The sequence below is a fragment of the Arachis hypogaea genome, chromosome 19, assembly GCF_003086295.3.
Source record: "Arachis hypogaea cultivar Tifrunner chromosome 19, arahy.Tifrunner.gnm2.J5K5, whole genome shotgun sequence".
Taxonomy (NCBI): Eukaryota; Viridiplantae; Streptophyta; class Magnoliopsida; order Fabales; family Fabaceae; genus Arachis; species Arachis hypogaea.
In genome coordinates, this window is record NC_092054.1 from 158945418 (window position 1) to 158959572 (window position 14155).

General features: G+C 36.7%; 3 protein-coding genes and 1 long non-coding RNA gene across 6 annotated transcripts; all 4 read left to right on the top strand.

The window, feature by feature from the left end:
• Positions 1-1774: 1774 nt before the first annotated feature.
• On the top strand, positions 1775-6537 carry LOC112777266 (uncharacterized). 3 transcript variants are annotated; one of them, XM_025821600.3, is made up of 8 exons: positions 1920-2092; positions 2190-2523; positions 2753-2953; positions 3043-3165; positions 3354-3391; positions 3516-3615; positions 3800-5713; positions 5997-6537. In XM_025821600.3, the coding sequence occupies exons 2-8, from the start codon at positions 2455-2457 to the stop codon at positions 6225-6227; spliced, it is 2676 nt and encodes an 891-aa protein (XP_025677385.1). In that variant the 5' UTR covers positions 1920-2092; positions 2190-2454; the 3' UTR covers positions 6228-6537. The 3 variants fall into 3 exon arrangements, with proteins under 3 accessions (XP_029151828.1, XP_025677385.1, XP_072084860.1); XM_072228759.1 differs by having other exon boundaries at positions 1953-2136; positions 2212-2523; XM_029295995.2 differs by having other exon boundaries at positions 1775-2523.
• Positions 6538-7288: 751 nt separating this feature from the next.
• Positions 7289-10545, top strand: LOC112777267 (uncharacterized). The gene is made up of 6 exons (XM_025821602.3): positions 7289-7678; positions 7755-7958; positions 8119-8415; positions 8543-8917; positions 9169-10137; positions 10223-10545. The coding sequence occupies exons 1-6, from the start codon at positions 7591-7593 to the stop codon at positions 10294-10296; spliced, it is 2007 nt and encodes a 668-aa protein (XP_025677387.1). The 5' UTR covers positions 7289-7590; the 3' UTR covers positions 10297-10545.
• A 525-nt stretch (positions 10546-11070) lies between these two features.
• LOC112776919 (uncharacterized) lies at positions 11071-13953 on the top strand. Its single transcript, XR_003190228.2, has 2 exons — positions 11071-11229; positions 13596-13953. It is a non-coding gene; the product is annotated as an uncharacterized lncRNA (long non-coding RNA).
• Positions 11224-13088, top strand: LOC112776917 (pentatricopeptide repeat-containing protein At1g55630). Its single transcript, XM_025821189.2, has one exon. The coding sequence runs from the start codon at positions 11434-11436 to the stop codon at positions 12871-12873; it is 1440 nt and encodes a 479-aa protein (XP_025676974.1). The 5' UTR covers positions 11224-11433; the 3' UTR covers positions 12874-13088.
• Positions 13954-14155: the final 202 nt, after the last annotated feature.

A 14155-nucleotide genomic window follows, 5' to 3' on the forward strand; every position in this document is an offset into this window, starting at 1 on the left:
TTTTCCATTTGGTAATTGATATACGTCACAATATTCTCCAATACTCATTTCATTATTATTTCATGAAATTAATGTAATGTTAAATGAACGTTTGTTTAGGGCAGTGGAAGTGCTAAACCGATACGAGTCCAAGCACTTAACTACTAATTGATGACTTTTCCACACCGTGATTGGTAATGAATGATTTGGTATCAGCTTTTGAAAAGGTAAATCAACTTTTTAATTACTCTGGCACAAAGGAAGAAAAAGTTGTAGACTTGTATCCCTCAGTGCGGTGAGTGTGGTGGGGAGAAAGGGAATCCGAATAACATAATGCTATGGACAGATAAACCATATAAATTACAGGTTGAAGATTGAAAAATATACATAATTTATTATTTTTTAGTAAATTAAAGTGAAAGTGGCTCTTGAATTTGGTTAGTGGATAACTTAAAGGGGTACACGAAATTTGACAGTGATATCTTAAATGGAAGGGCAGTGTTGGAAATTAAATTAAAGCATTAAAAGAAAGCACACAACAGCTACTAACTATATAACACCAAAATTGTGAGTGTATGATTAATGTATGGATCCGTATAAGCATGGCTATGGAATTTGAATGGAGCTACGTGGACATTGGACAATGCACGTTTCTTCTTATTCAAATCTTGTGTTCTTTGCATGTGATCCAATATATAACATTTGCTGAATTTGATAGCTAAATAATATATAGCTTAAGCTTAGTACTTCACACGATACAAAGTCACAACCACAATTTCGTACGTAACACAACACATTTGGGAAGCTCAGTTTTTATGCAACCCAAAAAAATGTCGGTCACAAACTTGTTTTATAAAAAAAAAGTATACATTAAATATATTAAATAGTTTTTTTTTCTTTTTCTATTTCACATGATAATGATGTATATCAAATAATGTTGGAAAAGTTTCTTATTGGAGTGTTTCCACCTCATGGTACGTTGATGTGTTAATTGCTTATTAATTAGATAAACTTAAGAGAGAGCATTTAAATATTGCTAAATATGCTTAAGGCCTGTTTGGCCGCCGACAATGGCATGTGCTGAATCTGTGTTGTGCACACAAATGCCTAGCTTGAAATGCTACAAATTATAAATAAAATTACCTGTATTTAATATGATTAAAAAATTTAAAATCTTATCTTCTAATAAAATTGATTTTGCTAGAGATAAGAAGGGTGAAGATTGGTGGGGACGAAAGTAGGGCGTCAAAATGGGCTAAATTTATAGGACTAACTCGTTTATCTATTTAAATAAGTGGGTTTTGCCTCTAAAATTAAGTTCGTTTTAATTTCGGATTAAATGGGCTGAACCCGATTAACCCGAAAAAAATGACGGGTTAAACGGGCTGGCTCGCGGACTAAATGAGTGGTCCGTTTATTTTTTTTTTACATTTTTTTCAAAAAAAAAATAGCACTTTTAGCTAATATTTCTCCCGATCCGACTTGAAAACCTAACCCACTAACTAAAAAAATATTATTTTTTAAAGATTTTTTACTTAAAAGTAATCATTTTTATCAAAATATTTTCAAAAAATAAAATAAAAGGATAAACGGACTGGCCCGTTTAACCCATCAGACTGATCATAAATAGTTCGGACTGAAAAATTATGGCTCGCAAATGAAACGAACGGTCCAACCAATTTAATCTACAGATTTAACCGAATCTAAATGAACCAGACTAGCACGTTTCACAGCCCTAGACGAAAGGTTTGGCATTTACAACTCATTTTGTGAATAAACTTTTGGCACAGTGTCCTTGCAGCAAGAAAGGCACTTCATTTATGTTTCTGGTGGGTTGATTGATGCTTATCAGAGACAGCACACAAACACATGCACATGGACATGCACATTGACATTCCTCTCCCTCTTTACTTAACCCTTTCCAAGCTCCTTTGGTCAACATAAATCTTCATCCTTCTACCCCCATTCCAAACGTTACAACTTGGTCACTTTTTTTAAAAATAATATTAAGTTTGTTTTTAACTATTTTCATCTAGTATTGACTGTATTGTATTTTATAACATGTTGGAATCTTGGTGTGATTAAGAGTCAATAGAGAATTGCATGAATCCGGGTCAGTCTTGTCATTTTGAATTTGCTCACTTCATGTAAGTCAAGGTGAGAAGCTTCTAATACCAAATTTACTTTCTTGAATGCTCTTTTTTTTGTAGTTTGCTAATGATGCAAGTTCAGTATCTTAGAGGCCAGCCAACCAAGTAAGCAAGAAAGGACTTCTTAACAAGCACTACTCTCTCTTTCTCATTCTCAACATTCTCTTACTTCCTCCCTCCATTTCCATTGCCACCACTCATCAAACTCGAGAGATCTGTCACCAAATAATTATATTAGTGACCAATGAGGTGCAGCTTCTAAGATTCTTGTCTTGTCCTGCATCTACAATTACTGCAACTCCGTAACAACTATCAGCCTGACAAGATGTTCAAGTCATGGAGCAAGAAGAACAAGATCAAAGCTGTGTTCAAACTCGAATTTCAGGCAACTCAGGTAAGAAGAAAAAAAAAAGACAAGGACTTTCTTTATTCTCATGGTACTAAATCTGAAAATGGGGTTTGGCCTATCTGTCATAACTGTATCATATTGCCAACAAGATTTGAAATTTGAAATTTATACTGTATCACATAGTGGATTCTGTGTATTGAGGGGAATGTTGTGTATTGTGTGTAATTGTAAACAAATGTGAAGAATCTGAATCTGTTTTTGTGTTATTGATTAGGTGCCAAAGATGAAGAAGTCTGCACTGATGGTATCTTTGGTTCCAGATGATGTTGGGAAACCAACTGTGAAACTGGAGAAAACTGAAGTTCAAGATGGGGCCTGCATATGGGAGAATCCAGTTTTTGAATCAGTTAAACTTGTTAGGGATGCTAAATCAGGAAAAATCCATGAGAAAATCTACCATTTCATTGTTTCCACTGTAGGTGGTTGTACCTAAGAAAATTTAACACTTCCCTTTTTACCTGATTAGAATGTTCTTGCTTAATTCTTTATGGCTTCTTGTTGCAGGGATCTTCAAAATCTGGCTTTCTTGGGGAAGCCTCAATTGATTTTGCTGATTTTGTAGCAGAAGCTGAGCCAATGACTGTCTCTCTACCCTTAAAATTCGCCAATTCCGGTGTAGTGTTACATGTTAGTACCCTCTTGTCCCCCTTCCTATCTTGCTTCTTGTGTCATATTATTCATCTCTTGATGTTCTTGTGCCGTAAGAATCTGAGCTTTCTAGGAGCTTTTGTTTCCTTTCATGTCTTAAACTACTTAATTACCATCAGATTACAAAGACCATTCATAATTTACTCACATAAGAATTGTTGAGACAGGTGACAATTCAGAATGTGGAAGGATATACTGCTGAAAGGTGAAAATGAATATCCTTTTACATTTAACCTTTGTAAATTTCCATATTCTTCTTCTTGCTTTTCTTTCTGTTCCCATAATTGCTTACAAGTTACAACCACATGCCTTATATACCTTAATTCCAGAATTGGAGAAGATAATGGAGCTGAAGAACTTTATAATGACACAACCTTGAGACACCAACTGAGCTTTGGCAGTACAGAAGAAAGTTATAATGTTGAAGAAGTAAGGTCCATAAGATTCCTTTATATGGATGACAATTTTGCACTAATTTGAAATTTTCCTTATTGTGATTTTTTTCTTTTTCTTTTATGCATTTAACATGAACTTCTTAAGCGGATAAGTTAATGAAATGAAATGATACAATTTATACAGTTATAGTCATGTTACCTTTGTTGTTATCTTATAGAATGGGAACATGGCCAAGACCAGATCTGGATATTCTGAACAAAATGCATCTAACGGCATTAGTCCTGGGGTAGCTTCATGGGAGGATCCTTATAGTTTCAGAAATACATCACTGCCATCATCAAAAGGAACTGGTGAGGCCACCGAGAACCAAGTGCACAAGAGGTCTAACACAAACTGGTCTCTTGGTTCAGGATCAGATGGAAGTTTAAACAGCCTTGAAGATAGTCTTCCAAGATTCCAAGGACATTCGGATAACACCATTGAAAAGCTCAAAAGTGAAATCACTTCTCTAAAGCGGCAAGCTGAAGTATCAGACTTAGAGTTACAATCGCTTCGAAAGCAGATAGAAAAAGAAAGCACTCGGGGACAAAATCTGTCGAGACAAATTATCAGTCTCAGAGAGGAGAGAGATGTGTTCAAACTTAAGTATGAGAAGCTCCAGTCCCAGCAGAGTTACAATGATGAGAGCAAAGCTTCAAGAGCCTTGAAGTCTGAGATTGAAGATACTAGGATTCAGTTAGAGGCAGTTAAGGAAGAGCTTGTTTATGAGAAAGAAACGAGTGCCAATCTTCAGTTGCAACTGCACAAGACACAGAGCTCAAACTCGGAACTACTTTTGGCTGTGACAGACCTTGAAGCAATGCTGGAACAAAAGAATAAGGAAATGTCAGATCTTTCTACCAATGTGAAATCCCAAAACAGTACTAGTCAGCGTGGTCATGCTAGAGAATTAGATTTCTTGAGGCAGAAAATTGAAGATCAGAATGGCGAAATAAACATGTACTGCAAGCAAAATGAAGAGCTAAACGAGCATATAAAAGAGCTCACTTTGGAGTATGACCTTCTTAAGAAGGAAAATGTTGATATCACTTTGAGATTGAAGCAAGATGAAGTTCAGCACCTTAAGTTACAAAATGAACATTCAGCTTCTTTGGCTACAATACAACTCCTCGAATCACAAGTAGAAAGACTAGAAGAAAGGATAAAGATGCTGGAAGATGAACATTCAACATCATTGGTCTACATCAAGGAACTTGAAAATGAAGTTAAGTCTTTGGAGAAAGAACTGAAAATGCAGGAAGAGAAATTTGAAGACGATATGCGTGCTATCCAACGTGCGAAAGCTGAGCAGGAAGAACGAGCCAGCCAAGCCGAAGAGGCCTTGAAAAAGACAAGACACAATAATGCTGTTGCTTCAGAGCGGTTTCAGGAGGAATATAGATTGCTTTCTGTTGAAATGGCGGCCAAAGTTGAGGAGAATGAAAAGATGAATGACAAAGCAGCTGCTGAAGCTGATGAATTGCGGCAGAAGAACAGACTTATAGAAGAAATGCTCCAGAAATGCAACCAAGAGCTCAGGCTAATTTCAGATCAGCACGAATTGAAACAGCAAGAGCTATTGAAGCAGATAGATTCAAAAGGAAAAGCAATGGAACACATGTCACATGAATTAGAAGTTAAATCCAAACAACTTGAAGAAGCAAAAAGGCAAAGGGATGAAAAGGAGGCTGCATTTTCAAAGCAAATTCAGTTGCTTAGATCTCAGATTAAAACATTGTTGGCAGAGGAGTGCACATTGTCTAAATCCAAGCTAAAAAAGAACACAGCTGAGATGGTAAGGATAGATGCACAAACAACAAATGATGAGGAGATGGTGCTCAGCACCCTACTGTCAGAAGTGGAAATCTTTAAGGTGCAGCACAATGAAACAAAACAAAGTTTGCACAAAGAACAAGTGGAGAAAGAATGTATGAAGAAACAGATATCTCAATTAGAAGGAGAGTTGAAGAAGAAGGAAGCGGAGTTAAGTGCTATGGAGAAGAAGATCAGGAATAACAAAGGACGAGATTATGCCGCACCTCTTTCTTCTGCTAAGGCCCAGATTAAGAAATCAAAACCAGAAATTGAGAAGGTAATTCTTCAGCTTCTAGACTTCATATAAGAAACTAAGAGCATAATGTTACTGTTTGTATTAATTAGTGCACAATACAAAACCAAGAGAATAGTAATAGCATCATAATTCAAACAGAGTGTAGAGATGCTGAAACTTCAGTTGAAATGAAATCATACTTAGATCCAGTTTTTAAACAACTTCCTGTTCATGAATCACAAAACAATGCAACTATATATGGCAAGAGTTGTGTACACTGTTTGATGAATTGTCTAACTGTTGGTATATTTTGTAACATGAGAAGGGAACGGATGCGGGAAGCAAATCAGCTAAGAACCAAGATAGCGAGGTCCGAATGCATGAACTGTTGAATGAAGTATCAGCCCTTAAGGAAAAGAACAAGAACATGGAAAGCGAGCTGAAAGAAATGGAAGATAGATATTCAGAGATTAGTCTGAAATTTGCAGAGGTTGAGGGAGAAAGACAGCAGCTCGTTATGGCGGTACGCAATCTCAAGAATGGTAAGAAGAACTAGAATGCATCTTCAGAGGTGGTGATGTCTCAGACAAATCACACATGGTTTGTGAATGAAACAGAATACATCATGAAACCAAATATATGACAAGTGCTTTGAACTTGGGCTGTGACCTTTAATCCTGTACATGAGAGCTAACATTTTTACCTCATACAAATTTAACCAGTCCTTTTGCTCTTCAGCTTTGAGCCTTGTATTTTATTTATATGTCATGTAACCAATAACTTATCAGTGATTCTTTGGCGCTCCCTACATCACGGTTCTGTTGTAATTTCTGCATCACACTTCAACTATATTTTTAAGACAAGAACTGCGATGTTGAGCATTTACAGGTACAGAATGAGAACATTTTCTTTTACAGCAACACAAGAATTTCTCAGTTTGTCATAAGTTTTAACATTTTTGGTGGTGCAACATTGGATACAATATGACAGATAAACAAGATGTACAACTATGATGCCAAGAAGAAATTCTTTTCCCAAAAAGAAAAAGAAAATGTTGCCTACTTTAATTGCTTAAGTATTCTCATTGAGGGACTTAACTCTAATATGGCAATAATAAAACATCTGGGTAGATTAAATTACTGCATTTAATGGAATATAGAAGTGAGTTTTCCTCAAGATGTGAAGCCAAAGTATCATGATTCAAATACAATGAACATAGACACAATTGATACCACAATCAAGAGAAAACCATTAATTGAAATTTTTCAAAATCCAAATTTCCAAGCTAACCTGGATGGATCATGGATCATGGATCATGAATCATGGATCAAACTAAAAAGTACATGTTACTGCCACGTTACAGGGAAAGTAACACTAAAATAAATAAATAATTGTGACAGTTTGCTTAACTGCTATTCTTGAAAGCCCCATCCACCCATTATTTAGCATAACCGACAAGACAAGAAGATATCTTTTTGACTTTCCTAACTACAATAATTTAAGAACCAAAGTAGACACTTGTCTATGCTCCTTACCTCATCCTACATTCACGTCGGCAAAATCTGAATTATTTTACATACATGCACTCTTGTCACTTGGCTAGTGATTAGTTTCCGTGTGTCAGTTAATCACATCTAAATCAAACATTAATCCTTATTCTTCGGATGTGACCCTACATTACTATATCTAGCATTCCAACTCTAAACAACATTTCAAATGACGACGACAGTTATTTGTTTTTGAAAGAAAACAAAAACCGCTCACTATGTACGTGTCAGTTGATGATTACATGTTACCAATGTCCACGTGGCTCCAGTTATGAGATGCAAAGTTGCAAACTGTTTCATGGGACTTGTCTATAAACTCTCTATAGCCTTTACTCTCTTTTGTATACAGAGATCAATTAAGCAGTTTCTTTCATGGAGTCTGAAGTAGTTCGTAGTCATCAAGAACAAGATGAGAATGATGAACAACAACCACCCTTCAATGATTCTGCTTCACAACTCGGTATGAGTCTCTTTTTTCTTTTTCATGTATGCAAGTTTGAATTTGAAGGCATCTGATCGGGTGCATATGTATGCAGAAGAACAACATAGTGATCCTGAGAAGAAGTCATCGGTTCTGAACAAGGTGAAGGCAAGGGCTAAGAAGATTAAGGATACAGTAAAGAAGCATGGTCAACGAGTCCTTGATCATGTTCATGACAATAGCAGTAGTGAAGATCAGAACAGTCCTGTTCATCATGACATCAATGAGCCTGAAAACCAACAAGTTGATAGAGCATTAGGTACTCTACTCTTTTCTCTTTCTTCCATATTAGAAACTAAACTATTCTTTTTTTTACATCATCTTTTTCAATCATATACATATTAACATATTGTATGTTAAAATATCTGAAAAGTTAAATCCTCACGGTTTTCTTTTCTGTGTTGTTGAATGTTGTGCAGTTGATGAAAGTGGAGATGTTAAAGATGCTCCGCCAACGTATCAACAAGTCGAAAATTATGTTAAAAATGCTGCAACGGAATCTGAGCAAGTAGAAAATTTGGGCAAGTCAGAAGCCAATTATGGTGGCACAACAAATATGGGAGAAGAACCTCAGGACAAGGCAGGAACTGTAGGTGTTGTTTCTCCAACTGATGAAAACATAGCCACTGAGGAAGAGAAGGAAGGGCATTCTAAGGACACTTTGGAGAACATATCTGAGGCATACGCTACTACTCGAAATTATCAAACTGGAACAGGTAATCATTTGCATTAGTAATGGTTTGATGACCAACCAGCATTTGTTATATTTATCATTTAACAAAATGATTCAAGAAAAAGAAATAAGTTTAGTTGAGTTGGATTTTGTTTTTGGATATTCTGCAGTTGGTGAAAGTGAAGCTGTTCAAAGTTCTCCCCCAACATATGAGCAAGTGGAAGATTTTGTTAAAAGTGGTGAACCAGAACCTGAGCAAGTTGAAAATCTGGACAAGACAGTACCAAGTTCTGGAGGTACAACACCATTTGTGGGAGAAGAACCTCATCACCAGCCAAGAGTTGTTGGTGCTTCTCCAACTACAGAAACTAATGAAGACATAACCACTGAACCAGCTAAAGCATTTGCTGAGGAAGAGAAATTTAAGGGAAATTTGGAGAATCCAACAAGCTTGGGTGAAGAACTGCACCCGCCGGGAAGTAGGCCTGAGGCATACACTATTCCTCCCAGTTATCAAACAGAAGACACTGATTCAACAGGGAAAGGTAAGTAGGAGCAGAACTCAATTTTCTGTTGTAGATTATGCATCATGTACTGATGCATTGTAATATTACTGCTATACTTTGTAAAATTTCACAGTTAAATTTGATAGGAGATTGCTGCCAAGGTGGTGTTTGTCTTTAGTGTTGATAACATGGTGTGGTTAGAGACTGATTGAAGTGATCAAAATTGGTGATACATAATTTATCACTTGCCTGATGATTATGTATGTTAATAAATGATGTTGGGCTTGCAGGTCCTGATGATGAAATAAAGATTAAAGAAGTGGAGAAATCTTTTGAGGAGAAGATCAAAGATGATCCAAAGTCTGTTCTAGTGCCAAAATTCCTGCCAGATTCTGCTGAAACTCAAGACTCTTCTGATGGAAACAAAGATCAATCTGAGCAAAAGCCAGAGCCTCAACTCTCAAGTGCAACTAAAACCGAGCACCCTCCTGATCATGAAAACCATGAACGAGACTTGCCAGAGCTTGTGCAAGAGAAGGAAACTCAGTTTGCTTCAGATACTATATCCTCAAGTACCAGCAGCCACAGGGAAAATCCTGAAGCAACTGAACAAACTTTCAACAGCAACATATCCAGAGATGAAATGGAGAATCCATCAAAGGAAAAGAGTTACTCAGATGAGATATCATCTGCCACTTCTGCAATTGCTGCTGATAGGGCTATCTCTGCTGAAGGTGTTGCTGCTGTTCCTAAGAGTGATCATGGAGAGAAAGGTGATGGAGAGGGAAAACGTGAGGATTCTTCTAACAAGTCAGGAAAGAACATTGCTACCTCTGTGACAGAGAAACTTGCTCCAGTTTATGGGAAGGTTGCTGGTGTGGGAAGTGCAGTGAAGTCTAAAGTGTCCGGAACCAGATCAGAAGACAGTGTTGGAGTTGAAACAGAAAATGTGGAGAAAGGAGAAGACAAAAGGGTGAATGTGAAGGACTATTTGGCTGAGAAGCTAAAGCCTGGTGAAGAAGACAAGGCACTTTCTGAGGTGATTTCAGAAGCTTTTAACAAGCGTAAAGAAGATCCAAAGAAGGCTTCTGAGGGTGAGGATAGGGATGTGGATGCTATAAAGAAGCAAGGAGAAGAGACAGTGGCTGAAACTGAAGAGAGCAATGTGAGTAGTCCAGGAAAAAGTGTGGTTGGTAAGATTAAAGGTGTTGTTGGCTCTTGGTTTGGCAAATCAGAGGAGAATCAATCATCATCAAAGGGTATATGTTTTCTTGGCAGATTTTGCAAACACATTTGTATATGACTAGTATAATTCTGATTCTGATGTTGTTCTTATGAATGCAGGAGGTGAAGATTTAACATTGAACAAGAATAGTGGTGAAATCCAGGCTGAAGGTGAAAGAAGACTGGAGGAGTAATGCAATTGAAGAATTTATTATTTATGTGCTTTCTGGTTGTCTCATGTTGTTAGTTGTTACATATGTTTGTGTATAGTGGATTTATGTGAACCTTGTTATGTGTATGTGCAGTATCAATTATGTATGAACCACACTGTATTGTTATTATTAAGTGAAAATGGTGTCTTAATACTTAAATAGTATATTTTCTTGTACACATCAGTGGAGATAAATGCTCTTCCAAATAAGAAGAAAACAATTTATCATTGATCTCAAGATGTTAATGCTATTTGTAAATTGATTATGGACATCAAAAGTAGTAGAAATCTTAAGGATAATGTGGTGTTCTGCTGAAGGTCTATTGAGATATTCACACAAGTTGACAAATGAGAGTTTAATTACTTTTAAATTAAAGTACTACTTATATATAATAGAAATTATTAATTCAATAGTGGTTAATCTCTAATTTTATTACTTTATCAATTTTCTTATTTTAGGTAATTAAAAAAAAAAGGATATTAATTGCATTGTCAAACTAAAATCCTAAACTAGAAATTTGGGTAAAAGTTAACCCCGATTTTTTCCTTTCTTTTCTGGATCTGTTTTTGGACTACGCTTTTGGGATTTAAGAATAATTGACTTAGAGGTGGCCCATAATTCATCAAACACATCAAAGACTAAAGCCCAAACTGGCCTGACAAAAAAAAACCCAAACTGGACCAAAACGAGAGAGCCGTGTCCAAAAAAAAAAAAAAAGCGAACGAAACGATGCGTTTGACGGCAAAGGAAAGACTTGAGAAAAAGTGATTTCTTCTTCCTTCGTCCAATGTGTTAGGGTTTTGCAGTTGCGGAGTTCAGTGAGATTAGTGACAATGCATTGCAGCTCCATATGATGCAATTCTCCAGCACCTGCAACGCTGTCTCGATCAAAACGCCAAAGTATCGTTCAACACGGTACGATATTTTGCCCCTTCATGTTTATCTCCTTGTTCTTGTATACTCAATCTGTTCCTCCAAGCTGGATTTTTCGATTCGATGGGCATCATCCATCAGCTCGGTAGCACCATGAGCTTCTCGAAGATTCCAGTGCAGAGAAACTCCGCTATTGTGTTGTGTATTTCAAAGTTGCTGATATAATAATGGGTTCGAGATCGAGCCATGAATTCAGTAACCCTTTTAGGTCCAAGAATAGTTCACAAAATTCCCCATTGCTTGATTATGTCACGGAAATTATGTGACGGTAGTTTCCTTGGTGATGATGGGTTTGAATGCGTCGAGGAACCTTTAAAAAGGATAGTTTCGGAGTATGATTCCAACGAGGGTGAAAGGCTCCATGTGGATGAGGATTGGAGCTGTAACCATAATCAGTTTTCGCTTAGAAGAGGGTTCTTAGAAAACGTGAAGCTAGATGCCAAGAAGGTCCTTGAGGTTCTTCGACAAGATGGACCGGGCCTTGATGCTAGGTTAGTTTTAGATGAATTGAATGTAAGTCCGTCCGGGATTCTTGTCAGAGAAGTTCTCGCTGGAATCTTGAAGAGCATAAATTTTGAGAATAAAACCAGGTGTGCCAAATTGGCATACAAGTTTTTCGTGTGGTGCAATCAGCAGGAGGACTACAGACCCACTTCAAATGCATATCACTTGATGATGAACATATATGCTGAGTGCCTGGAGTTTAAGGCGTTGTGGAGGTTGGTTGATGAGATGATTGAGAAAGGGTTTCCTGCTACTGCTCGTACGTTCAACATTTTGATTCGAACTTGTGGTGAGGCAGGTTTAGCTAAGAAATTGGTGGAGAGGTTTATTAAATCAATGACTTTTAATTATAGGCCTTTTAAGCACTCCTACAATGCGATTCTGCATGGTCTTTTTGTGTTACGCCAGTACAAGTTGATTGAGTGGGTTCATCAACAAATGTTGCTGGAGGGTTTTTCTTCAGATGTTTTAACATACAATATTGTCATGTTTTCTAAGTACAAACTTGGAAAGATGGATCAGTTCCACATACTGCTTGATGAGATGGGTAGGAATGGATTTTCTCCAGATTTTCACACCTATAACATTCTTCTTCATGTCCTTGGTAAAGGAGACAAGCCCCTTGCAGCTCTTAATCTTCTAAATCTCATGAGAGAAACAGGTATAGAGCCAACAGTGCTTCATTACACCACATTGATAGATGGACTCAGCAGAGCTGGGAATGTGGATGCATGCAAATACTTTTTTGATGAAATAATAAAGAATGGGGGCACGCCTGATGTGGTGGCTTACACTGTAATGATAACAGGATATGTAGTGGCAGGTGAGCTTGAGAAAGCTCTGGAAATGTTTCGAGAGATGATTTCTAGAGAACAGGTCCCAAATGTGTTTACATACAATTCCATAATTCGGGGATTATGTAAGGCACGAAAGTTCAAGGAAGCCTGCTCAATGCTCAAGGAGATGGAGACCAAAGGTTGTAGTCCAAATTTTGTTGTCTATAATACATTAGTGAGTAGTTTGCGCAATGCCGGAAGAACCAACGATGCTCATGAAGTGATAAAACAGATGATGGAGAAGCGGAAGTATGCTCACATACTTTCGAGGTTTCAAAAGGACTAATGTATAGTTATAGGGTAGATTGTCAACTTGGATACGTTAACTTATGGGTATCTACAAATTATCTGGTTAGCTGTGACCAATGACCCACTGCGGGTTCAAATGGTTCCCTCCTCCTCTGATATATATATTTTTTGAGCAATTGGTAACTGACATGTAACCTGTACGCCCATTTTTTTTCCATAATACATAAAAAAATTACTTGTTTACTGGTTTCAGATATGCTTCTTTTTCATTTATATATGCCTGCATTTCCCAAAAAGGTTAAGGAACATAAATTATCTTTTTTTTTCTTTTAATAGTGTAAACATTATATACTTATCGTAATAACTTTTATTTTTTGCTCAAGTATTATAAATCTAACTGGATGTCTTTAACCAACCAGGCATAAGAAATTGATTATTACGTAGAGGAATGTGTTACATCCTGTCCATTCTTCAGCTTATATTAATGATAGATGTACCCCTTTTGCCTAAAAAATTCCTGCATGTTTGAAAAAACATTTCTCATTATGACTAGCTAAGTCAATGATGTTTGGTTGGTATTAAAAGGTCACATATAGCTTATAGCATGAATATTTCATGTTTGCTATATAGTCTTTTATCATCAGGTTATATATACATGATGCATTGGGTCTCAAGTTTCAATTGTTGCATGGCCCCTTTCTTTTGACATTTGAAGTGGCACCATGATTATTTGCCTGTTATGATTATTGTTTTATGTAGGCTGAAATGAAGAACTGAGATTGGGTTTTCAGTTGAGATATGTATGAAGCAGGACGACTCCGCTGCTAGTATAGATTGATTTTTTTTACTTCTTGTTGCTATAGATGAAGATCTAACACTATATATTCACACACGCACAATGAAGTTGGCGGGTGTGTATGAATGTATGTTATGAAAAAAGCCGGGACTGTTGATTTTTTTATTAGTCTCTATACATGAATGTAAACGTGTATGTAAAAATTCAGCTGACTTATGTATAGTTACAATTTATTGTAGTCCTGTAATGACCTCTGCAAGTTGAAATTGTACTTATTTGAAGTGATTCTGCTCCGAGAAAGATAAAATGTTTACCACAAAAGAATTGTCTCTTCTTATAAGCTTACATTGTGAACTTCTCTAACAGAGTGAAGATTTTTTCAGATTCTCTCATGACCAAGATAATCTGTCGCTGTTGCCCACCATATATACAGCCAAAGATGACTCGACAGAATGATTGACGAAAATGCTTTGATCATGAAGCAAACGTGTGTATATACATGACTTAGCTTTCACACTGAGAT

Coding starts and splice junctions, on each gene's coding strand:
- LOC112777266 (XM_029295995.2), top strand. CDS start 2,455: ATGTTCAAGTCATGGAGCAAGAAGAACAAGATCAAAGCTGTGTTCAAA. Junction 3,166..3,353: donor ATTCCGGTGTAGTGTTACAT/GTTAGTACCCTC, acceptor TTGTTGAGACAG/GTGACAATTCAGAATGTGGA. Junction 3,392..3,515: donor GAAGGATATACTGCTGAAAG/GTGAAAATGAAT, acceptor CCTTAATTCCAG/AATTGGAGAAGATAATGGAG.
- LOC112777267 (XM_025821602.3), top strand. CDS start 7,591: ATGGAGTCTGAAGTAGTTCGTAGTCATCAAGAACAAGATGAGAATGAT. Junction 7,679..7,754: donor TGATTCTGCTTCACAACTCG/GTATGAGTCTCT, acceptor ATATGTATGCAG/AAGAACAACATAGTGATCCT. Junction 7,959..8,118: donor ACAAGTTGATAGAGCATTAG/GTACTCTACTCT, acceptor AATGTTGTGCAG/TTGATGAAAGTGGAGATGTT.
- LOC112776917 (XM_025821189.2), top strand. CDS start 11,434: ATGAATTCAGTAACCCTTTTAGGTCCAAGAATAGTTCACAAAATTCCC.